This window comes from Aythya marila, assembly GCF_965140915.1.
Source record: "Aythya marila genome assembly, chromosome: 2".
NCBI classification, from domain to species: Eukaryota; Metazoa; Chordata; class Aves; order Anseriformes; family Anatidae; genus Aythya; species Aythya marila.
The window spans coordinates 64,351,819-64,375,144 of record NC_139043.1 but is presented as its reverse complement, the minus strand read 5'-3'; the positions used below and the strand labels follow the sequence as shown (position 1 = coordinate 64,375,144).

The following is a 23,326-nucleotide window of genomic DNA, read 5'->3' as shown; positions in this document are numbered from 1 at the left end:
CTTCCAGAACACTTACCTGCACATTTAGAGTATTCACAGAGTACACGCACATTTCCATTCCAGCAAAGGAATGATTTTTGTTCATCAAAAAGTTTCAGCAAACTAGCAGACATTCAGTATATTCACGTTAAAAGCACCTCCAAGTAGTAACTAGCAATATCAAGTATAAGCTGGCATACTTTTTTTTTTTCAAGCCAGTTTATTTACCTTGTTTCAGGAGTTAGATTTACATCCCCAAAAGCCTTAGAACACACTGTGCAATCAGAGTACTGTAGCTGGCTGGCCAAGAAACACTCTGGACATGATCACATCACACTAGGTATCCTCGCTCCATCTATATTTGTTGAAAAATATTTACACATTGATCATTATGCCATAAACTGCTTTAATAGCATCTTTACACAGAAGAAGAAATTAAGAACTTTACACCATGATAAGGGAATCACAGTAAAAGGAAACTTTAAGTGTCCTTTCTGTTTCCCCAAACTTCCATAAACAAAGAAAATTCTCACACTGAGTGTGCTGGAGTCCCGCAGTGTGTGTGCCACAGATCCACTGCTTTGCTGACAATAGCATCAGTGTTATCTTGAGGAATCTGCAAAAGATTGGGTTAAGATGCCTTGTCAATGTACTTTATTTGGACTGTTGTTTCAAATAAAGATTTTAAACCTCAAGTTCAAGTTTCATCTCTTTACACAAAGCTAAACTATAATCTAATCTCTCCATCCTACCACCCCTCAGCCCTACATGCACCATGTTACTCCCACATTTTAAATATAAAACTTTTATTTACAAAACAAGAGAAGGTGTCCGCTCAGGCATCTCTCACTTTACACCTCTCATCTGACATTAGGCATTACTCGTACTGGCCATCCATGACCACAAACGTATCTAATCCATCTAATCCAGCTTACATTAGGATCCTACAACCCTGCTGTCATGCTCACTACCATCCACAGAAGGAAAGTTCAGGGTCAAGTTCAAGATCCTATCATCCTTACATCAACAAACAATGTGCTTTGAGCCTACAGGTTGACACAGTAAAGGAATACAAAGGGTGCCAGACTCCAGCCCTACATGGAGGTTCTGGAAAAATGAACCTAACTTCATCTGCACTTACTTTCACAGAAACACTCTTCAATATCATAAGAATATTGTCAAATCTGCACAAACATAAGTAATACATTACACAAAGCAAAAAATCGTTTCATTCTATGAAAGCTTTACCTTAGAAAAATAGAAACAACTATTCGTCTCATTCCTCCCTGCACCTTGGTACTACAGCACTACTCTCAGGAAATAATGTAATAGCTCCTTATGGTATGTTTATGATATACAAAACACTTTTATAAACCATAGATGGTAATTGTGAAGCACAGAAGAGTACTTACATTTTCCAAAAATTGGGTGATCTTTTCTGCTGTAGTCAGTGCTATTATTTTCATTTTATAGGTTAATAATATCTCCAAAGCAACAAAAACAAGAATTTTGCAGGACCCACTAATAATTTTGTCCCAAACTCTAGAAAAAAAAAAGATGAAAAAGCAATCACTACACATTACTGTAGTCCTTACCTGTCTTATCTACTTATCTACCTGACTTATCTACTTATCTTACCTGACTTATCTACTACTTATCTAGTCCTTATCTACTAGGACAGTGTGTTTTTTTTTTGTTTTTTTGTTTTCTTTACAATCACCTTTTTCCAGATAATTTTACTGAATAGCAGCAAATACATTCACATCAGGGTAAATAAAAGACATTTTAACAACTCCTCAATCTGTACAGAATAGAGTGATGGCAAACAAATGTATTGATAGTGTGTGTTCTTGGTTAGAAATGCAACTGTTTGCAAGGCTCAAGTTGTTTTAATAGCCTTAACTGTGACAATTATTCTACATAGCATAGTAAGGGTGAGAATTTTTCCTAGTGAAAAAGAAAAAAAACAGCTTACTAGCACACTTACTAAAAGCGCTCTTCAAATAGTTAAGTAGATGAAAATTCGAAAGGATGAAATTCTGAACTACACAACTACTACATCTCAAACAGCTAAATATTCCAGGTCCTTCCTGTATGAGATATAAATTTTATACATCAGCAAGATATATCCATAACACTCAAATTATAGACAAAGAACAACTATGAAGTATTTCAATCCATTCCACTGTGCACAGATTCTCTCAAAATTAACAAAGCACTCCTACTACTTCTTTGAAGCTGTGCCCAGACCTCACAGTTTTAAAGAAACCTGAAGAAGAGGCCTCCAAAGGATGCAAGTTCTTTAGCAACAGAACTGAGAATATTAAAAGAGATCCACATTACTAGAACAGCCTGTAAAATTTGAACACATCCTTCAGCCAGCAGCTCTATCTCTGGCCCAACTCAACAGACACGGGATGAAAGATTATCCAAAATCAGTGTGAAACCATCTGTCAGATGGCAGCTTCTATGGTTTTGCATTATTTTTAGTTCTTGACTTTTAAGAGCTGTGTCAGAAAGTCTGAGGATTACTGCGCTTACTCCACCCAGACACTTGTTAAAAGAGTTTCTCCTTTCTAATAAACATTTCTCCTTTGACATGAGGGACATGATCACATACTATCCTCCATAATCTCTGAATTCAGTAACTATAACTGGTAAGCATCTTCTGCAGCCCACCTACAAACTTGGATCTACAGGTGTGTTTCTTCAGAACACAAACATTTTTACATCACCTTTTGTCTCAGAAGAACTTGCACTTCAGCCTGGACTGCCAAGAGAACACCGTGAAGGCATAAACATTGACAGCTGTGTTAACGAGTTGGTATCACGCCTTTAAGCAAAGGCTTTTTTAACTCCTAAAGTGGAATGACTACTGCTGTTACATAGCATTAATTTTTTAAACTGTGACTCAAGTCAAATCTTTGTCATCTTGATAACCTTCCAACCATATAGCTGGTTTGACACCACTTTTACCTCTCCATTCCTCAAAACAAAACAAAAAAAAAAAAAACAGAATTTAACTGAATTTAACTTATAATAAAGAAGCTTGGAAAAGAATACAAAAAAATCTCCACAACTATTCTTTAACTATTCTTTAAAATGAAGGAAACAAACAAAAAACCCACATGGATAGATAGGGGGATAAAGGCATAACTAATTTCTCTCACCTTCGCAATTTATTTTTATTTCCCTTCCTTTATAGGATTAAAAATGACTACAAAACCCACAAGGATGGGAACAATTAAAATTTTGCTTCCTTTGTGGTTCAAGCATCTCAGGACAAGTGGTCACTGTAGATATTACACTGATGTTGATGTCAAGTCTAGAAGCTTTAAGCAAGGCTATGAGAAAACTGAGAACACATTCCTCTTCCACACTGTACAAGTGATTCCCATTTACTTCTAATATACCTTCTCCAAACTTTCTGTTCAGAACCCAAGCATAGCTTCCCAGGTGTTTCATGGGCATCAGAACTGTAACTACAAATGACAATACAGACTCAAAGACAGGAAAGAATTTTTCAGGTTTTTATTAAACCCCGTGTTAGTTTCTGTATAAACCTACTAATTCTAACATACACTACTCAACCTTCTTCCATATTTTGCTTCCAAGTCCCCTGACTCCAGTCCCCAGAATTACATTACAGTAGGTTATATTTCATGCTCAAAAACTCAAATGTTTTCCTACTGTTTAGTCTGATTCCAGAACAAGTATTTTAACACTGGCCAACAAAACGCAATATCTAAGTCACCAGCTTCTAACAGGAAGAGGGTACACTGCTAAGTGGATGAGATGTTAGCACTAACTACCTGTATCTGCTGTTTTTTCCCCCTTAACATTTCCAGCTCTTGGTACTGTCAGCATAATTCCACCAGTAACAGCAATAATGGACTGACTGTGATACTGATAAACAGACCAGCAATCAGTACCTTGTCTGTACCATAGAACCAGAAACTGCAACAAACTGTGTCAGAAAAATGTTTACTTAGAATAGAAAAAAAAAACAACAAGGCAGTTTCAAGGAAACAATTATTTTGATTATTTTAGCCTAAAATAGCAACCTTTATGCATTGTATCTTTACTGATGGTAACACCTATACTTTCACTACTTAAGTAACACCAAAAACTTGTATATATAAGCATCAAGTGTACTGTCAGGGATTATAACTTTTAGCAGTTTTTTTTGATCCTCTCAGAGATGGGAAAACTGTAACGTATGCCATGCAACTGTGCTTCTAGCCCTACTCAGGACCACTGAAAAAGGAAGTGCACACTAAAGTCATAAAAAACTGTAATGATACCATCCTCTGTGACATATAATTGTAACTGATTAGCCACGAGAGCACTCGTGTGTGTTTCTTGAACAGTGAAATAGTAGTAAAAACCACAAGGAAAAATATAAAGACAATGGAAGCTATGAAAGTAAAGAGAATGGCAAGAACTACACAAAGGAAGACACTTGATTTCCACTGAGTTGTTTTTTTTTCTGTAGCCAGGACATGATTTGTATGTGCATGGAAAAACAACATTCTCAAGGGCGTTTCTCAGGTTCCTCAATCACTACAGTGGGGTACTAGAGCAAAAAGCATCCTAGTGTTGCTGTGCTCTCTTTTTCTGAGAAAGTTGTTGTGAACCTCACAGCTTTCCCTCTCCCTGCAAAGGCTACACCCAGGCTGCAGGGTAGGCTCATTCAACCTTATTCCCTGGTTCTCATCCTGCAGTCATCTGGTCCATAGACGTTTAATAAGAACCACTACTCGCTCCTCTGCACATCTAGGTATCCTTCCAATGGAAACAGATGTGGAAGTACACAATGAGGTACAAACAAGTCTCATCCTGACATCATACTTTGATCTTGCACCAGCCATGGAGACAGCTGTGAAGCAGCTCAATTATTTAGACATAGGTAAACAAGTGACTTAAGTTTCTCTGTAGAGTAGAGAAACTGTAGCAGCCCACATCCCTTCCACAGTAAATTTAAGGCATCTTTTATATTTCTGTTGTTTCTGCTAAATGACTCATATTTTTACAACTGATGTAATTTATGCAGGACACAGAGATCACAGTTGCAAAACTGCACAAGCTGTACATTAATACCTGCATTAGTGCCAGTCTGAAAGGCAGTAGGATTTCAGGAGAACTACAGAATACTTTGCCACAAACAAATTACCAGAGGCCACTAACCTAAACCCATCCCAACCCACCAGCTATTACTGTGCTAAGTCTTCACTGAGGACTGACAACGTCAGCTATGGGTATGATACATGACAGGCAACACAAAGCAATAAAAAATGCCTGGCTTATACACAACCATATCTGCAAAGCTCTACTATTTCTGTTACATCAGAGCATACTGACAGCTGAGGTGTAATTTGGCCTGTAGACCTGAAGCTGCAAAATTGACACCTTGCTTTAACAGCAAGGCTCTCCAGCTGAGGCTCCACACAGCGCCATTTGAAAACTCTCCACACATGGGGCTTGCTGAACAGATGACCAGATACCCTGATGCAGAATGTGAGCAAATAGAGCAATGGTGAGTATAAGCAAAGGTGCAGCTCAGTTTTCTCCACACTTCAGAGAGAAGTAATCCTTTCTGTCCCTCTGGAGTCCATGCTATAGGCAGGTAGGTTCGTGTTCTAGGAAGCTGCCTGTGTATAATTCCAAGTGCAACAACAGAGCCCTGAGGATACAGAGCCTTCAGCGTGCCCAGTCTGCTCTACTTTTTAACAATGTGGCACCTTAAAGACGTTTGGAAAGAAGCTTATTACATTTTAAGAGCATTTAGCACAAGCAGAGGAAAGACAATGCATAAGTTTGAAAGAAAAGTTTCTATATGAAAGCTTTCTACATTGGTTTGCCAAACCAACGTAAATGAAATTGATGCACAACATTTACTTATGATAAAAGTAGAAGTGTACTATGAAACAATATGTATACTGAAATGACAACACTTGTCAGGAATACAGCTGGTATTATGTACAATTCATCTCACCATTATTGGATAAAATTTCTGCATAGCACATCCAAATCTTGTACACCTTTGAAAAAATGATGAAATTTAAATTTAGCTGCCTGGCAGAGAAGGCTACGATTTAGACAAAGCAAGCAACCTCTCTAAGAAATGTAGTACTAAATCATAAGATAAATTAAATCATAAAAATACTGCACTCATGTCATCTCTCACTTGAGGAAAAACTAAGTGAAACTCACAGGAGAATTGGAGACCTGTTTTCAGTTCTCAGCAGTTCCAATGCTGCCATTTAGATACATTTCAGATAAGCATTCGGGCTTCTAGATTCTAATCCAAACTGAATCTCCAAGCATTAACTAAGCTCATCTGTCACATGCTGCCCACAAAGTATTTTATTTCCTTAGCAAATGAGGCTATTTTCATTACAACTGAGTAATTCAGAAACCTGAACTGCCAAGGAAAAGCGCACTTCTATCATGTTCACACAAGAATTGTTGGTAAATAGGATTGCTGCACCATCAGAAGTTCCAACCCTCCTAAGTTTTTTACTGCAGAGTGATATAAAGAAGACAATATTTGGATATTTACCACAAAGAAAAAAAGTTATTCAAATATTTTCAGGTCAAATTATTTTACATCAGTAAATTAAAATAGAATATGAGAATGCTAAACAGTACGCTAACTAGATAAAACATTTTATGTAAATGAACTGATTCAAAATTACAGAAGTTGAAACAGAAAATTTTCCTATTTTATATTGTCAGAAATCAAAGTCCTTCCTCTAGATTATTTTTTTCTTTTACACTGTCTAGATGAGACAGCTCCACAAAATATGCAGTTTTCAATAGAAATGTCAAAAGAATGGAATCCTCAACAGCAAAGCTGTTCTATTGCAAATTTCTTAGCCAGAAGACAGCCTCAATGTTAAATCCTTTAAGCTGTATATTAAAACATCTACTAGAAGACATGGAAAGTGGTTCCTAATGCTTGCGGAGGTCATTTTGTATCCCAGCAGCCTACAGAAATGAATTTCTGAGGAGACTGGCAAGTCCCAGGCAGAACAGTCACATCTACTGACAAACTGTATTAAGTTTCATACAGAGAAAACTGGATGAAACCAGGTCAATTGTTACCTGCTAAAAATGAGCCTATAAATACAAATGTGGAACAGAGATACAGACAAATCACACATATTCAATTGTCTATAAAGATGTAACAAACATTTTATACATGCTTACATAATTTCTGTGGCCCCAACAGCAGTAAAAGCTTTTAACCTTCACATCACACACAACCTCATGGACTACTTCAGAGCCTTACAGGTGTTGGTAAAAAGAACTACATATGTAATGACGGCCACGCAGCACAAAGGATAACACCAAAAAGTCTGCCACCAACTCTTTCAGTTCTTGGAACAAGAATTGCTTTCTGTCAGACACCTTTCTTGCCAACAGTAGAACGTACACAACCTCAAAAGACCACTGCACCACAAGACTGAAAAGCATTAATATTAATCTTATAGCTTGTTCCCTAAAACCCTCATATTTTCTTAAGGGGTGGTGGGGGGAAATATTTTAAAAAACAGCTGTTCTACACTTGCCTTCATGAAAAGTAAAAACCCAGATAAGCAAGAAAGACTGCACTCATTATTCAGACTGCAAACAACTCTACCACGATAAAGCAAAGTATCTTTTCTATATAGCATTCAACAAAACTCTCAATTTTAGTGTTTGTTGTGGTTTAACCCGGCCAGCAGCTAAGCACCACAAAGCCACTCACTCACCCTCCCCCCTCCCTCTCTGGGATGGGGGATAGAAACAGGAAAATGAGGCCTGTGTCATGAGATAGAGACAGTTTATTAAAGACAGGGAAAAAATGATGATAATGATAATAGTACTACTACTAATATTGTGTACAAAACAAGTGATGTTCAATGCAATTGCTCACCACCTGCTGACCCAGCCTAACCCCGAGCAACTGGCCCCTCCACCCTGGCTAGCCACCCCTATATATTGTTTAGCATGACCCCATACAGTACGGAATACCACTTTGGCCAGTTCAGGTCAGCTGTCCTGGGTCTGTCCCCTCCCAGCTCCTGCTGCACCCACAGCCTGCCCACTGGCAGGACAGAGTGAGAAGATGAAAAGTCCTTCCCTTAGTGTAAGCACTGTTCTGCAACAATTAAAACATCTGCGTGTTATCAACATTATTCTTATCCTAAAACATACCGCCCTAACAGCTACTAGGAGGAAAATTATCTTAGCTGAAACCAGGACAGCGTTTTTATAGCAGCCACTGAAGTCCTGGAGGTTCTGGAGTAAGGATTTCCCCTGCACTTTGTTTCTTCTCAAAGTTTTAAAAGGCGGCAGAAAATGAGACCATTGTTTTCTCTGTACCACTTCTAGCTCAGCTATTAGCAGTATCTATGTTAATGCAGAAACTTTATGCCTCTTTCCATTTAACTTGAATTTTCCACTTTCCAAGAGTTTTCAGATGGCAGAATTAGAGAAATCATAGAAGCTTCAGTTCAAAGGCCCTTTGGAAAATTACCATGCACAAGAACTTCCCCCTTTTAAAAGCTGGACAGCCTATTTCCAACCATGGAATCCTGATATAATGCACTATTTTAAGAACTCTGTAATGATTAACCTGCCATAGTATTTATTTTTTAATTAAAACCAACACTCCCAAAATCTTTTTCATCTGGTGGTAATACAGTATTATAATCACTCCCTAAGGAGTCATTTTGGTTTAAAAAACTGAAAACTAACTACTTTCAGCTGCCTATCACTAAGAGGGGATTTGGAGTTTTAAATCCTAGGAGGCAAAAAGTGTGAAACAGAATAAGCCACTATATTTAACTCCATCCTTTTACATGTCAATACCAGAAGTGATCACGCTCAGATTACCTCACATCAGTAACAAGTGGGATCAAATCAAATTTTGTCATTGCCAAGTCAGCAATAAAGCTAACTTCATAACCTTCATTACAGATAAAGATACAGAAAGCTCATTGCCTGCTTATGGTAACAAGGAGCTAAAATTACTATGCAATTACAAACAGAAAGGGGAAAAAAAAAAAAAAAAAAAAAGAGCTTGCCTCTGTAAACTGGACTCAGGTAAACAGCCTGCAAAACACTTTTTGAACCAAAGATCATAGGGAAGTTTGCTCATTGCAGCACATGCTTTTAGGTGCATCAGGAGTCTGTTATCTTCAATGTTCAAATACTGCTCCAGAATTTTTGGCTGAAAAAGGAATCGGAAAATTTTAGGATAAGTAACATCAAAGTATCCTCTCCTCCATTATTACAGCACTCTGTAAAGCAAGATGTGTCTTTGAAGACCTGCAAGCATAAAAACACGCGTTAAAATACTGAACTTACATTATTTTAACTAAATCTTGGTGTTCCAAAATAAAAGTATCACTGATTTTTGCAATTTAGTACTTCAGTAAATAAATAGCCCCAGGTTCTTTAAATTGCTGATCACTAGCAGTATTTCCAAAATACACACTATTCACTAATGCAATGAGGTGTTCAAGAGCTTAATGAAATGCAGAGATTAAACCTGCAATAATCACTGCTATCTTCACAAGTAAAATTGAGTTTCATTCACCTCAAAGGTAATAATCTTAGCACGCATCATAAAAACCTACACACAGTGCAGTGAAAACAAGAAAAACAATTATCAGAGCAAATCCCTGTGCAATATAATAAAAGCTGGATATTGATTTCTTGTTTAAGAAAATGAAGCATTTAGAAAAGGCAACAAAGATCATATAAATAGGCTTAAAAATGTGAATAATGTTCATTTTGCTTAAAGTCTAATGTAACAGTACACATTTTCATAAATTCCATTGTCTTTATACTTTTTCTTATAATTAGATAAGCAGCTAATAACTTCAGCTTTCAAATTTAAAAAAAAGCACTTCCTTCATCCACATTATAACATTGCAACGTGTACATTAAAATAAAAACTTAGGGAGACATCCCTATGTAACTGAGGCACATACCTTCTTTAAAAAGGCTCCTCTGTCCTTTTAAAGAAGATACAGAAATTGGTATAGTTGGTATCACCTCTGGTAGAAGCAGAAAAGACTTAAAATGTACTTTTGTGTTCCAAGAATAACAAAGGACATACATCATCTTCTGCAACAGGTTTTCATTGATTGCCAGAGCAGATGCTCATATTTTTATATTAGTGGATATTAACTAAAATGTTTATATTTTACGACTATTTGAAGAATTACAAAAGCTTTTGTATAACAAATGAACTTTTTTTTTATAAGTACGCATTTGCTTTATAATCACTTTTATAAAGCAGTAATACAGAAATTCAAAATTAACATTCTCTGAGAGCATTTGAATGATCAGTGACAAAGTCCTGTTACACTTCTAATTGTAACTTAGTTTGTAACATGCTGTCTTTCTGAAGACACAAAATACCCTGCTTCATTTATACAGCAAAACAATTGTGCATTGCCTCACTGTCATCCAGTGAACAGCATATGAATGCCAGGGATGCAGCCAAAAAAGCAGAAGACCTAAGTCAAGATGTCCTTAAGTTTATTATATCTTTAATTGCTTTGAATAAAGAGAATTCTTAACTGTATGAAACATAATTCACCTAAATACAATGTAAGCTTCAGCTAACTTTAAAAAAAAAAAAAAAAAAGGCAAAACCTACAATGCAACATTAAAAAATTGGTTTTGTTTGCTATTTTGGACAAAGTTTCCTACAGCAGAATACCATCACAATGCAAAAAGCACTGCTCCTGCCAGAACATAATCCATGGATGCCGCCTCTGACATTGTGGTTACCTCCATACATTGCAACTTCCAAAACACCCAGCATGCATGCTTTCTATGACTTCCTTCTCCCTTACTCTCCCTTACTTACTGCTCTCTTCACAAAAAAAAAAAAATCTTTCCCTTACCAGTTGTTGCAATGCATCTTTGTGCTTGCTGTTCAGCTGATTAACAAAGCTAGTGACAAGCCAATAGCATTCTATAGGATCCTCCACCATTTCCTCCATTGCTTTAGCAATAGCAAGGAACACTTCATCTTCTGGCTCCTGGAAAACAAAGCCAAAAAAAAAACCACAAAAAATAACTACAAAGAAGTAGACTGCCTGATTTAAGTTATTCTTACATTCCTTTTGCCTACTCTTTGCAAAACCAAAGTGGAACCAAAGCATATAAAGATAAATACTACCTGTTCATAATAAACATAAATAAATATTCATTCATAAATAAGGCACTGGGCAACAGCTGCATTATGGTGATCAGATACCTATTAAAGCAGAACAAATAAGACTTGTCTTGCTTTTAAAACCAAGCAGACAACAGGAATTTGGAAAAAATCTGATCCGAAGTTCTCAAATATTCTTAAAAGAGATTACCTCCTAATGGCATAGCAACATTCCTACTTCTATGCCCCACATTAAGTTTTTTACTACATAGCAGCAGATATTTTCCTTGCGAAACAGGCCCCTCAAACACCTTTGCCATGGGTGTTAGCTACACAATAGCTAGAAATAAATACCTTTTCCAGGTGATTATTCCCCACAATACAAGACTAGAGCATGTGGTGGGCATACGATCTTCCCTTCTCCAGAGGTTACACTTTCCTACCAAAAGGTACCAGCATGCCTAAAACACAATTACTGGTATAGTAATAGAGGTGAGTTAAGTCTAAACCAGCCAGCAACAACTAGCTCTGGAAGCCTCTCAACTGGGAAGATGCATCAGGAGAGGCACTATATTTACCCTGTGTTTCTTAAAGTTTTCATTCAGCAGGCAGTACTGACTATACTAGGACTTGGGGTAACAAGACAGATGCAAATCCATGGTCTGTCCTCACGTAACCATCAGTAGCAGTAAACTGTAGTATCATAAGCTTTGGTGCAGATTACAATTCATTTCAATTACAAATATTAAAACAAGTTATTTAGAAACATGATGTAATTTGCTACATATCACTGCTTGTACTGGCTGTGAATTATCCTCATTGTAGGAAAGTGAACAATCTAGAAAATCCAGTACCAAGTCATTTTGACTTCATTGCTATGAAGAAACTAAAGTGAAAACTAGAATAAAAAAAGGCTAAAAGCCTAGTAATGGAAATATATAAAAGACACTTAAAGTTGTATGTCTTAAAATAAGTATTTAAGGGAACAAAAAAAGAAAAGCACTTCTACTAAAATACCTTATTTTATAACAGCATTTCTCTGTTTTCCTTTCCCCTTGCATGAATTTATCTACATGTACTTTTGCTACATGCAGCTCAGTTTCTCACGGGCTTATAGTGTAGGGTAGCTACATGCTAAAAAATAATAATATATAAGTATAAAAATATAGCATAAAGTTAGCCAGTATGCTTAAAAGAATATCAAAACAACAGCTCACCAAAGGAAACGCCAAGTTTCGAGGCAATTTTCCTGATTCCAGTTGATGTATGCGGAGGAAAACATCTACCTGTGGGGTAGAATCATTGATAAAACGAATTACACGAAGGGCATGGTGTACATCCCAGTATTGCTCCTTCCGGAAGTTCATCACCAAGGCATGAGATTTATGGTGAGGAGGAATAATTCCTAAAAAGCAAAAGAAAAAAAAAAAAAGCAACTGTAAAGAGAAAAAACGGAGCACTCTAAATTCCCTTTCCAAGGGATCTGCCAACAAAAATGTAAGACCTGGCAGTGCAATTTTTCTATGATCTTGTTCAAAGAATACAGGGAGAAAATCCTCCAAGAAGAAAAGCTAAGAAAGCACTTTAGCATTAGATTAACAAAAATAAACTATGTATTTAATCAAGCATAGACAAAATCTAAACTTGTACTATTGTTTCTCATCAACTGTTGAGAATTGTTTATGAAGCTCTTCTACGAAATTTTCAACAGATGAATGCTAATTCCTTTTTATATTACATTAATGTGCTGGTAAGAAATGTCACTACTGGGACAAATGAAAAATAACTTTATTGGTGTACTCTCCTTCTTCACCAAGCTAGTCCTATTTTTCAATTGTGAATCTGACTTGTTACTTTTTTATACCTATCTGTAAGCTTTAATACAGTATTAATTGCATATTTGTGTGTAGCTTCATTTTATTTTGAAAACAAAACAAATACAGAATGATTTTTATATATGCTAGCTGTTTTTGTTCTGAAATTATACGCTTCATCTGAGATGACCAGAAAATATATAAATGCAATTAACTAATGCAAACATACTGTACATCCCAATCTCATTATTAAGTTTACTGGTAGAACTCCGCTGGAAACTTCTTAGTGCGCTGTACCATAGACATTAATCCTCTCTAAAAGAACATTCAGAAGCAAAATCAATCCCACAGTTGAGTATTAAAGATTAAGAGTTAACACCCAAATTTCAATGCAAGTTTAACTTTCTCAGTACAGTACATTTTTCTAGTTCCCTAGGAGGAAAAAAAAAATTAAATGTATCCGAGTAGAGAGGCAGAAAAAAAAAAAAAGAGTTGTTTATGATATCCAGAAGCGATGCTCAACATTTCACTCTATCCTTCCCCTAACTCAAGGCTCAACCTTACTGTGCGTTGATGTTCAAAACCGAACTGTCACTGGCTTCAATAGAAACACCAAAGCAAAAAAATGCCTCTTGCATACCACCAGTGGAGCAGAACTCCTTCTAGTGTAAAAACCCACGAGAACAAAATATTCTTCAAAACTCAGTCCTTAAACAGGCTACCTGCTCCTTTCATCTCTCATTTAAAATAAAAATATTGTTGTCAAGTGTTAAACCATTAAATGGCTGAGTTTTAGTATCAAGCACAACAGACAGTAACAACTTATTTCCCAACTGCAAATCCACCTGCACTGCAGAAGCCGGGACAGATCAGAACGTTTTTCATGTGATGCAAAAACAGAGTCAACAACTATGTATGTACACACTGCCAACTGCTTTGCTTAAATAGAGAAGACTGCCTTGAGCTGACAGAAAAGAATCTTAACACAGGGATGTCAAAAAAACATTTTAGCCTCAACACCATCACAAGTCATACTTGAACAGGAAGTTAAGAGACATTGCTGACATACCATGTAACCTGGGACAGCACCAAGGCTTGGCAGGTGTCTGAAATGATTCTGCTGAGAGGACAGAATCCCTTCTGTTAAAGTATTAACATTATTTAGAGATTTAATACCTCCCACCAGAAATGGAACTGTTGTTCCAGTAATTTAGGGAAAGAGCTTCTGTATTGCCATTTAGAAAGCCAGCTCTTCAAATCAGTGTTAACACTATAATGCAGCATAAGAAAATCCCTTGGTCACCCAGGGAGTACACAAAATTACAGGTTGTGTACTTGAAATAAATTATTTTAAAAGCTTTTAAAATACAGAATAATAATATATATATATATATAAATTAATTAAAAAGGCTTTGAAAACCTTCCTCTTGTGTACACAGATATTGAGGTAATTTTCCATACAATTAACTCAGGTGGAACTAGCCTAAAAATCATTGCAGTTTATATAATCACATGGATTCATAAATCATCCTATCTAAAACAGTCAAAGATATACCAGTGGCTCTGCAGTGAGTTGCAAATTTGCCAAGAGACTGTATTTTGCTATTACGATTTTGGCTGAAGGATCTTGTACTAAGTTACCTGTTCAAAACACCTATGCTATATTTCCTGTTACAAATTCTTTAAAGGATGCTGACTGCTTCACTTAGGCCCAGGGTTACAAGATTCCTTTTCATCCTAAAATTAGTGCTCTAACTGCAGAGATTTTTATCAGATAGGATTACTGCTAGTTCTGTAATCAATACAGAATTTCATCAAGTGTATAAGAACTTCAACACTTTACATCTTACACTTTCCACACACTGTTCATTTAATAAATAAAACTTCCTAATACATTATTTCAAACTCCATGTGTAGTGCACATGGAGACCGAAACAAGAGAAAGAGAATACATTTGAACTTTCAAGATTATGGCAGAACCTAAAATAAACAAGCATCCTGAAATGGATAAAAAATTAGTGTTTTTTTTTTTTTTTTTCCCCAACTACTCAATCTGAAGCAAGAGCCATCAATCTATGAATCACATGTCAAAATCCTCAGACAGGAGATGGTTAGGGGAACTGTATCGCATACTCAAGAGAGCCAACAGCCAATGGAAAAGCAGGATGGCTGCAGAGGACAGAAGACAGCAGCTTGCAGCCAACCTGCAGACAAACACTGCAGGTGTCTCCCTGACGAAGCAGCATCCCAGGTGTGACCACAGCTGTAGTGATACAACACTTAGCATAGGAGTCACCCTCAAGCTTTTCAGCAGTGGCATGCTCAGCCACCAAGAGTGCAATAGGTCACATTTCTCTTTCAGAGATTCAGTCACACAACCTAACTCCACAACCAGTACAGCAGTGTTTCTTTACACTTGGTAACTCTATGGGAACCTCTCCAGATACCTGGTACAGGTCAGAACACCTGGGGCCTCCACAACCCCTCCTGTCCCCAAGCAGCATCACTTCATATCCAATAAATCTGACACACTTGACCACCTACTGCAAAGTCATTAATACTTTTCAATTGGTCATCTGACAGATACCCTCCAAAGAAAATTGAATTTTTCTTTTATTATTTATTTTTTATTATTGTTTCTGGGGATGCCATACTTTCTCTCTGGCCTCGTAACTTCTTCACTGGCAAATACCATTCAAATACAGAACCAAAACCAGAAGAAATCTTCAAACCAAGAACACAAAGCTTCTCTTAAAAATAAACATCCATTTCCATAGCTTGCCTAGCTTTTCAAGTTTAATCACCACTTTACTTCAACTCAGTTGTGTTTTATTTTAGGAACAGAACTGAAAACCTTATCAAGTATCAGTGCCTTAAAAGCCACCTTTTAAATCCATTCCAATAGACTTACTTGGATAACATTAAGACTAAAATACACTCTTCTCTGCACACTTCTGCAAAAGTTCTCAGGAAATATGCATGTGATGTTAAGCTTTATAACTGCTATTGTGCATCCACAGTAGATGTAAAAATAGACTAAATATGTCAGTAAATGAGAGTACAGAATAATCCATGTCATAAGTGCTGAGAGAGAAAGGGAGAGCACATTCTATGTGCTCATTTCCTCGGAGAATCACAGATGCTGTGTTTCATACCTAAAAGAACCTTCCACACCAGTATACGATACATGGATGGGAGAGGGAACCTTTGACTAAACGTGCAAAGCTTCTCAATATCTGTAGAGAAATAAAAAAAAATTGAAGAAAAATGTTAAATTTTAATATATCAATAGTCCCCAGTCTATGAATTACTGAAGTATGACAAGCAGATAGAAATCTCCACTTTCATGATTTGTTACTTACAAATGCTTTCACCACTTCAGTCAGGAATAGAATGCGCTATATAAACTGTAACAGTATTTATTCTGGAAAACAATAGACCTTGGCTTGATTTACAACAAAACTATAGCTGCCCCAGCTTTCACTAGGAAGAAACTACCATTTTTATAGGCATTTTGTTGCGATGTTGCTAAGTCACAGCAATTAAGCACTCTGTTAAAGGGACAACTTTTATCTTTTTATTCCGTTACAGGCATTCCTCAAAGACTAACAGCAATAATAAAATCATCATTTTGAGGTTAGACAGAACTAACAGCATGATACGTATTTATGTATACAGCACGATATGTATTTTCAGATAAAATTGTTTTCACTAATTTTTTTCACTTAAGCATAGAGAATGAGAGAAAAAAACATGCAAGCACAGATCCTTAATAGTTTTTACAATTCATATCCTCAACTCCTTGAAACTCAAAGGACTGCTAGTACAAACTGAGATTAAAGGTAAAGGATGAAAAACTTTAGTGAGTATTAAGCGCAGCTGTTACAAACCATCTATTATACCCTCCCCTTCCTGATGCTAAATTACCAAATGAATAGAGAAAAGAATGAAATTGACTTGCCCAATCGGTCATCTTTTAACAAAATTTCCAGTGACTTCTTCTCTTCAACTCCACGAAATCCCACTTTTTCATAATACACGGAGCGAAAGTTTCTCTGAGAGTCGTCAGCCATGATTGATTTCTTTTGGAGAAACAGTAATTCCCCTTTTGAGTTACAAGTATAAATTCATATTATGTTAAAGTCAAATACTGCTGCACACTGATAAAAACTGACTGCCTATGTCTCTATAATATTAATAAACTCTACAGAATATGAAAGTCTTCCAAGATTTTTCTACATCATATGCTAACATAAACGATCATAAAAATAAATAAAAATAAAAACTGGACCTAAACAAGATCTAAATATATTCAATTATGAAATGAAATACAGTCATTTTTTTACACTATTATTCCTGCAGTAAATTACATTACAGTTTCAAAACATGCTGGAGAGTCTCTTCTTAGGTGATTTCATATATTTCAAAACTAATATAAAACTACATTTAAGAGCCTGACATAATGTTGGCTACAGAAATTCTAACCACATGCAACCGTTATACAAATAAGTAAAATTCATCAGGTTTCATACTCACCAGACAAGGTAACCAGAGGCAAGAGCAAGCCAATGTTGGCTTCAGTAACACAGAAGTGATAGGAAAGGATAAGGCTAGATCTGTAGTTTTGTTCTTAAGTTGCAGATTTGAATTAAATGTTCATGTTGTTATCAGGCACCGTAACACCCCCACTCTTGAGCTTGTCATTCTGGTACTAAATGGACATAACTGTCTCATCCTTGCACTGGAAACAATGGTAAATTATTGTAGCGAGAACTATGTGTTTCATAACAAACATTCATATTTCAATGCAGCTCAAACCTTTAAATATCAATTCTCTCCTCTCCTTTACAGGCTTACAAATACGATAAAACTACGCTTTGTAACTCAGAAGAGTTACAACTTTGTAACTCTCAGAAGAGTTACAAACAACCTCAACTTTTAAGCCCAGTGACAATAGCAAAATTTGGAGAAAAATTATTTGTTTTGAGGGACAGCAACAGGTGAATTACATATCAAAAACGTTTCCTAGTTAAATTATTCTTTTCCTTGCTAAACTGAAGCACACACAATAGGAGCACAGCATTTGCAGATATAAGGTCACATTTTTTCAAGCAGCAAACTTGCATATGCACTAGACCTATTTGTTTTTCAAACTAAGTCCATTCTGAGTGCTTTGTAGGATCACAGCCAAGACCAACTGGAAAAATATAAAGCAGCAAAGGCCTGAATTAATGCTGAGATCAGACAAATACCATCTCCAAGCCAGAGGAAAAAATATTTATATTACTTGCAGGATATTCCAGTTACACGCTGTCCCCATGAAAACGACTGTGATATTCACGCATTGTGCATTTAAGGGCTCAGCAGCCCTTACAAGCTGAGTTCAGGCGGTACAGACGCTCAATTACCCTTAAAATATTTGTTTGACTTTAATACGCGCTACTTAGAAAACATTCAGCCTCTACCATTCGCGGCGAGCTGACAGTACAGCCATAGAACAGGAACAACACGCCGACTACGAGCACCATCTATAAGAAAGAACCGATGCGATCCTAATTACGGTAATTAATAACTCCCTCCCCCCCTTCTCTCCCCTCAGCAAACCCCGGAGCCGGGCCCCCACCTCCAGCATCCGGACGCGGCCCCACACGGCGACCGGGTGGCGCGCGGCGCATGCGCGGGCACCGCCCACACGGTGGCGGTTGAGCCGCGCCGCGCGTGACCAACGGTTGTACTGCGCCCCGTGGCGGGGCGCGTGGGGATGGGACAAAGAAGGGTTAAAAACTCCAAAGCCCAAAAAACAAAACAAACAAACAAACAAACAAACAAACAAACAAAAGAAAAGCAAAACGTCATCCCTCATACAAGTTCTACCCACGCTGTGTTATTTACTGTTTTATGCTTAGCAGTGTGGGCCATCCACTGTGACGGGGAGGGACGGTTTAGTCACAGTAACCTGTGGAAAGCTGTTGGGCTTTGCAACGAGATTTCCTCTGTGCCCGACGCTAAAACTTCCACCTCTCACATCAGATGAAGGCCCTCACGGGGGGAAGGCCAGCACCCAAAAATCACCCTGTGCTGCCAAAATCACGGGACACCGTGTTTTAATTTCTTCATGTTTTCGTTGTTCAGAGTTTTGAGATCTGGCCAGTATTATGCTGCCCGACTGCAAGGGATAGGCAGATTCTTTTACCAGAATTTGAGTTTTCAGCTCACGGTCCCTTTCTGGAAGCAGGATCATTAACCATCAAACACCTCAGCCAACAATGCTGAGACTTCAGAATGCTAGATCCCCCTCCAGACAGCTTTTTAGGTTCCTATAAGTGGCCTGTTTTCAAGCAGACAGAACTTCCCTTTCTATCATCCTGAGCAACGCTTTTTGGATGCCTAGAGGAAAGCACGCTGCTGCACAATGGGCACGCTTTTGTTGGAGCCAGCTCGTCGAGGATTGATGGTGTGGCCTCACAAATGTGTTTGTTGAAGTAATTCTGCACAGCAGCAGGTGGCAGCCTGGTGCCATTTTTTGCAGTTTTCAAGCATTGGCATTGTACGCATCTTTTGTCGATAGGTGGCAGTTGCCTCTGTGCGAGACCCCTTTGGTGCTGCTGGCAGCTAACCAGTATCACAAGATTCAGGAAAATGCTACAGAAGTTCAATCACATCTCTGTCATTTAAAAGTACTTATTCTTGACCTCGTCAATATGTGTCACATAGCTTTAGTGGTGCTCTAAAAAGGGCTGAAGCTAGCACAATTCTTTTTATTACTGTTTCATTGCACAGCAGATACAAAAATCTTTTAAGCAGCTGAGCTACCAGGTGCTGTGCTGTGGATTTGTATCAGGTTAATGCAATAATGATGGCTTTGATTAATCAAATAAATAGTAAAAATAAGTCCGAAAAGTTTAGCTGCATGAAAATATAGCATAAAATCAATACCACCACCCAAAAAAATTAATAATATGGTCCCCCTAGAAAAGTTTCTAAACTCTACATATTGCAGGTTTCTCAGTCACGTTTCTGAAACACACCATTTTTCTTAATGGTGTCTGTAAACAGTTTCTAACATTTATTTAATAGTTTATAGTGGAATCCCAGCCAAAGCCAACTGTAAATCTGACTACCGGTCACTATATTTAGATCACTAGGAAATTAATTAAATAAATTAATTAGAGACTTTTCAAAACATAATCGAAATTAAAAGCATAGGCTTAGCATGAACTGCTAATGATGACAAAGACCATTGTTTAGTGACAGATATAAAGTGAAAAAAAAGCCTACAAACCTATTTTTTTAAGAAAAAAAAAAAAAAAAAAAAGCCCTATCAACATTTGGACATGCTTACTGTTTTCTTTATTTTATTTATGTTTTCTATATTTTAATTATATTTATCCATCTTTATTTAACAGCCTTATTTCTTTACAACTACCCTTGTACATCCACCTGCACTGAAAATGGCTAAATGACTCTATGTGCTGTAACTCAGTGTTGCAAAGCACACAGGTGATTGCATTACTTAAATCAACATATTAAACTGTCTACATGTTCCTAAACCAAATAATGATCTGATGATCTGATTGTCCTTTGTCTAGGGAGATGAATTATTTTCATTCTTACCAATGGAATCTATTTGTTGCCATTGTAAATGAAAGCAGAATTTCATCATGAATAGCTGCAGGAGTCAACCAGCTGAGTGAAAGACTGTTTATAATAACATTGATTGGTTAAATTATCTTTAATCAATAATACCTTCCAAGGCATCTCTTGGAGCAATAATAACCTAAATGTTAGTTTGTTTGTTTTTTTAAGTGCAATAACATCCAAAAAGATATAACACATAAAAGATAAAAGGGGAACAGGTTTGGAATTGACTTGGAATTATCTCAGATAGCAGAGCCAAAATCATTAGCATCCTGGTAGCATACTGCATCTCTCACCTTTATCTGTTAATTTGAGTTTTAATGCATTTGTATTTTCTAGTAATAGGTCTGTATTGCAAAAGTGAATTACTCACTGACATACAAAGTCACATGAGAAGGAAGCCAAAAGGGCATTGCTAATGTTTTTATTTCTTGCAAGATATGAACTGTATTGTGCCCATGGTTCATGAAAAGTAATGCTTTTGCTCTTAAAGCTGGAATAATTTTATGGGAGTTTTGTGCTGTTGAATATTATAGTTCTTGGAAAGTGTTTTGGGCTTTGTTCTCTCATGTATGCCTGACCTATCAGTGGAATTGCAGATGGTTACTGGAAGCACACCTTATTGTGTGAAATTACCAAAAGATGAAAATGCAAAGCAATGGAACATTGATTTTACACAGCACAGAGGTCCATATTTCTATGTCATTAAATGCATATTGTAACATACAAAAAATAAGCAGTTTCCAGGTGAGTTTCATTTGCTCTGAACTAACTGAAGATGCACTTCCTTTTTTAGGGACGCTTGGCTGAGGATATCTTCACTGTATATCAAAACCAGTGCATACTTTTAGTTTGCTCACGCACCATCCCTTGTTCCTATTGTAGTAGTACATGATTAATGTGTTGGAATGGAGTTATAAATTTGGTAATTTCAGCTTTTCTAACATACAATCTTCTGTTTCTTCAGGAGCCTGAACAGTTCCAGATAGTGAGTAGGGCTGTGTTAATGGAAAGGAAAATTTACTTACACATTCACAGAACCTTTTCATTATGACCATCAGCAGATTGAGAAAAGCTTGGCCCCATTTCCTGGCCAAAACAGCATCATTCTGCTGTTTACATCCTACCTGAGAGAAGAATGCAAACATTGGAGCTATAAGTGTTTCTAACTCAATCCTCATTGAAGTGAGATGAAAAACAAAACAAAAACACTTTGGGGTAATAAAAATATCATAAAACAATTTGGCAGCAAAAAGGAACCTAGCCTTTCATTTCAGCATGGCAGCACCATGTCTGCCTCCAAGCAGACCAAACACTATCTCTGTAATCATGAATACACATCCCCAAATGGCAGCAAAGTAAAGGCCCACAGGGCCAAAAACACCTGATGAGCAGCTGAACTGGGAAAGCTGAGTGCAGATGTGTCCTACTTCTCTGTTTTCCCTTTCTGTTAGAGAATGAGAGCATTTCAGAGATGACATGCTTTTGTCTGAAGACATATGGAAACTGCAAGACAATTACTAAGGGAATACCAAAATGCAGTTCCTCACTCCAGTAGTAAATGGATTTGTTTTAAGATCATGTTAATGATTTTTAGGATGTCTTCTGGATTCCAATCATAACTTGGATATCTTGCTTAACCTCAGATATCAACTGTGCATGCTCTGATTCTTCTACACACCTGACTACTAGCTGAGTTCAAAGGATGTGATTGATGTTTTTGGCTGAAAAAAAGGATTGTGAGTTTTTAAATAGTAACAAAACCATGCTTTGTTCTGTCGGTGAACATGGCATATTTGGGGCACAACATAATAACAAATAATTGAATAGTCACAAATAATCTTTTGTTTGGCTTCTCTTTAATTCAGATGGGACAATGAGATGACAATGAGACAAATGTTGGTCAGTTTAGGCACATTGGGAAAATTAAATGTCAGGCCTTGAGAGTCTTAATGAAGAGATCATGCATACAGATCAGGTATAGCTATTATGATTACGCTATATGGCCAGAGATGGAGAAAAAAATGTGGCAATGTGAAAGTACCTGACACAAACATGAGACAGCAAGTTGGAGTTACGGCCATGTTTCATCCTCACAGCACTTCTTGTATCACAGCCAGAAATGTGCCTAGAGGCTAATCCAAGGTCACCAGCTGGCTATGGAGGTTGGATCTGCATTTCTCACTCAACCAAGCACCCCCAAAACTTTAGGGCCTGGACAAGCTGCACAGTGCAGTGGACTGAAGAAGGAGTTACAAAGGGTTTGACTCCTCTTGAGTCCCGTGACCCAGGATGAAGGTGGAGACGATTTGTTTCAGTCCCTGGGAAGATCTGAAGCAGACATTCTCTACAGTGAGCACTTGGCCAATGTTTCAAGGTGGCATTTTAACAGCCGGGTCCGAGTAGCTGGTGTCGCTCAACCATTACCACCCTCCTTTGCCAGCACCCACAGTGAGAGCAGCACCTGGCGACCATGCTTGAGGATTTAGCCATGGAGTTCAATAGCCGTGTTATCTGGTAGCTCTAATATAACATTAAAAAAAAATAAAAATAGCTCCAATCTGCTCCCTAGGGTCAGCAGGAAGAACCTAACTCAGTGCCTTCACTGGGATCACTAACGAGGGGTGAAAGGCTCAGATCCAACCAAAGCCATGCAGCATACGCAGCAGCAGCACTACCCCCAAAGAGTAATTTGACACTTAATCACCTTCTTTCCAAAAGCCTGCCTACC

The 23,326-nt window shown here is 37.3% G+C and overlaps 1 protein-coding gene across 5 annotated transcripts; it reads right to left on the bottom strand.

Annotated features, from left to right (window-relative positions):
* Nucleotides 1-196: 196 nt before the first annotated feature.
* LOC309875524 (TBC1 domain family member 7-like) lies at nucleotides 197-18,616 on the bottom strand. 5 transcript variants are annotated; one of them, XM_082755068.1, is made up of 10 exons: nucleotides 18,581-18,616; nucleotides 17,494-17,698; nucleotides 16,919-17,062; nucleotides 16,113-16,193; nucleotides 12,361-12,548; nucleotides 10,890-11,027; nucleotides 9,054-9,199; nucleotides 1,392-1,521; nucleotides 513-595; nucleotides 272-334 (listed from the first exon to the last, which is right to left on the bottom strand). In XM_082755068.1, the coding sequence occupies exons 3-10, from the start codon at nucleotides 17,028-17,030 to the stop codon at nucleotides 316-318; spliced, it is 897 nt and encodes a 298-aa protein (XP_082611194.1). In that variant the 5' UTR covers nucleotides 17,031-17,062; nucleotides 17,494-17,698; nucleotides 18,581-18,616; the 3' UTR covers nucleotides 272-315. The 5 variants fall into 5 exon arrangements, with proteins under 5 accessions (XP_082611197.1, XP_082611198.1, XP_082611194.1 ...); XM_082755069.1 differs by having other exon boundaries at nucleotides 16,919-17,039; XM_082755070.1 differs by lacking the exon at nucleotides 18,581-18,616 and adding an exon at nucleotides 18,423-18,445.
* Nucleotides 18,617-23,326: the final 4,710 nt, after the last annotated feature.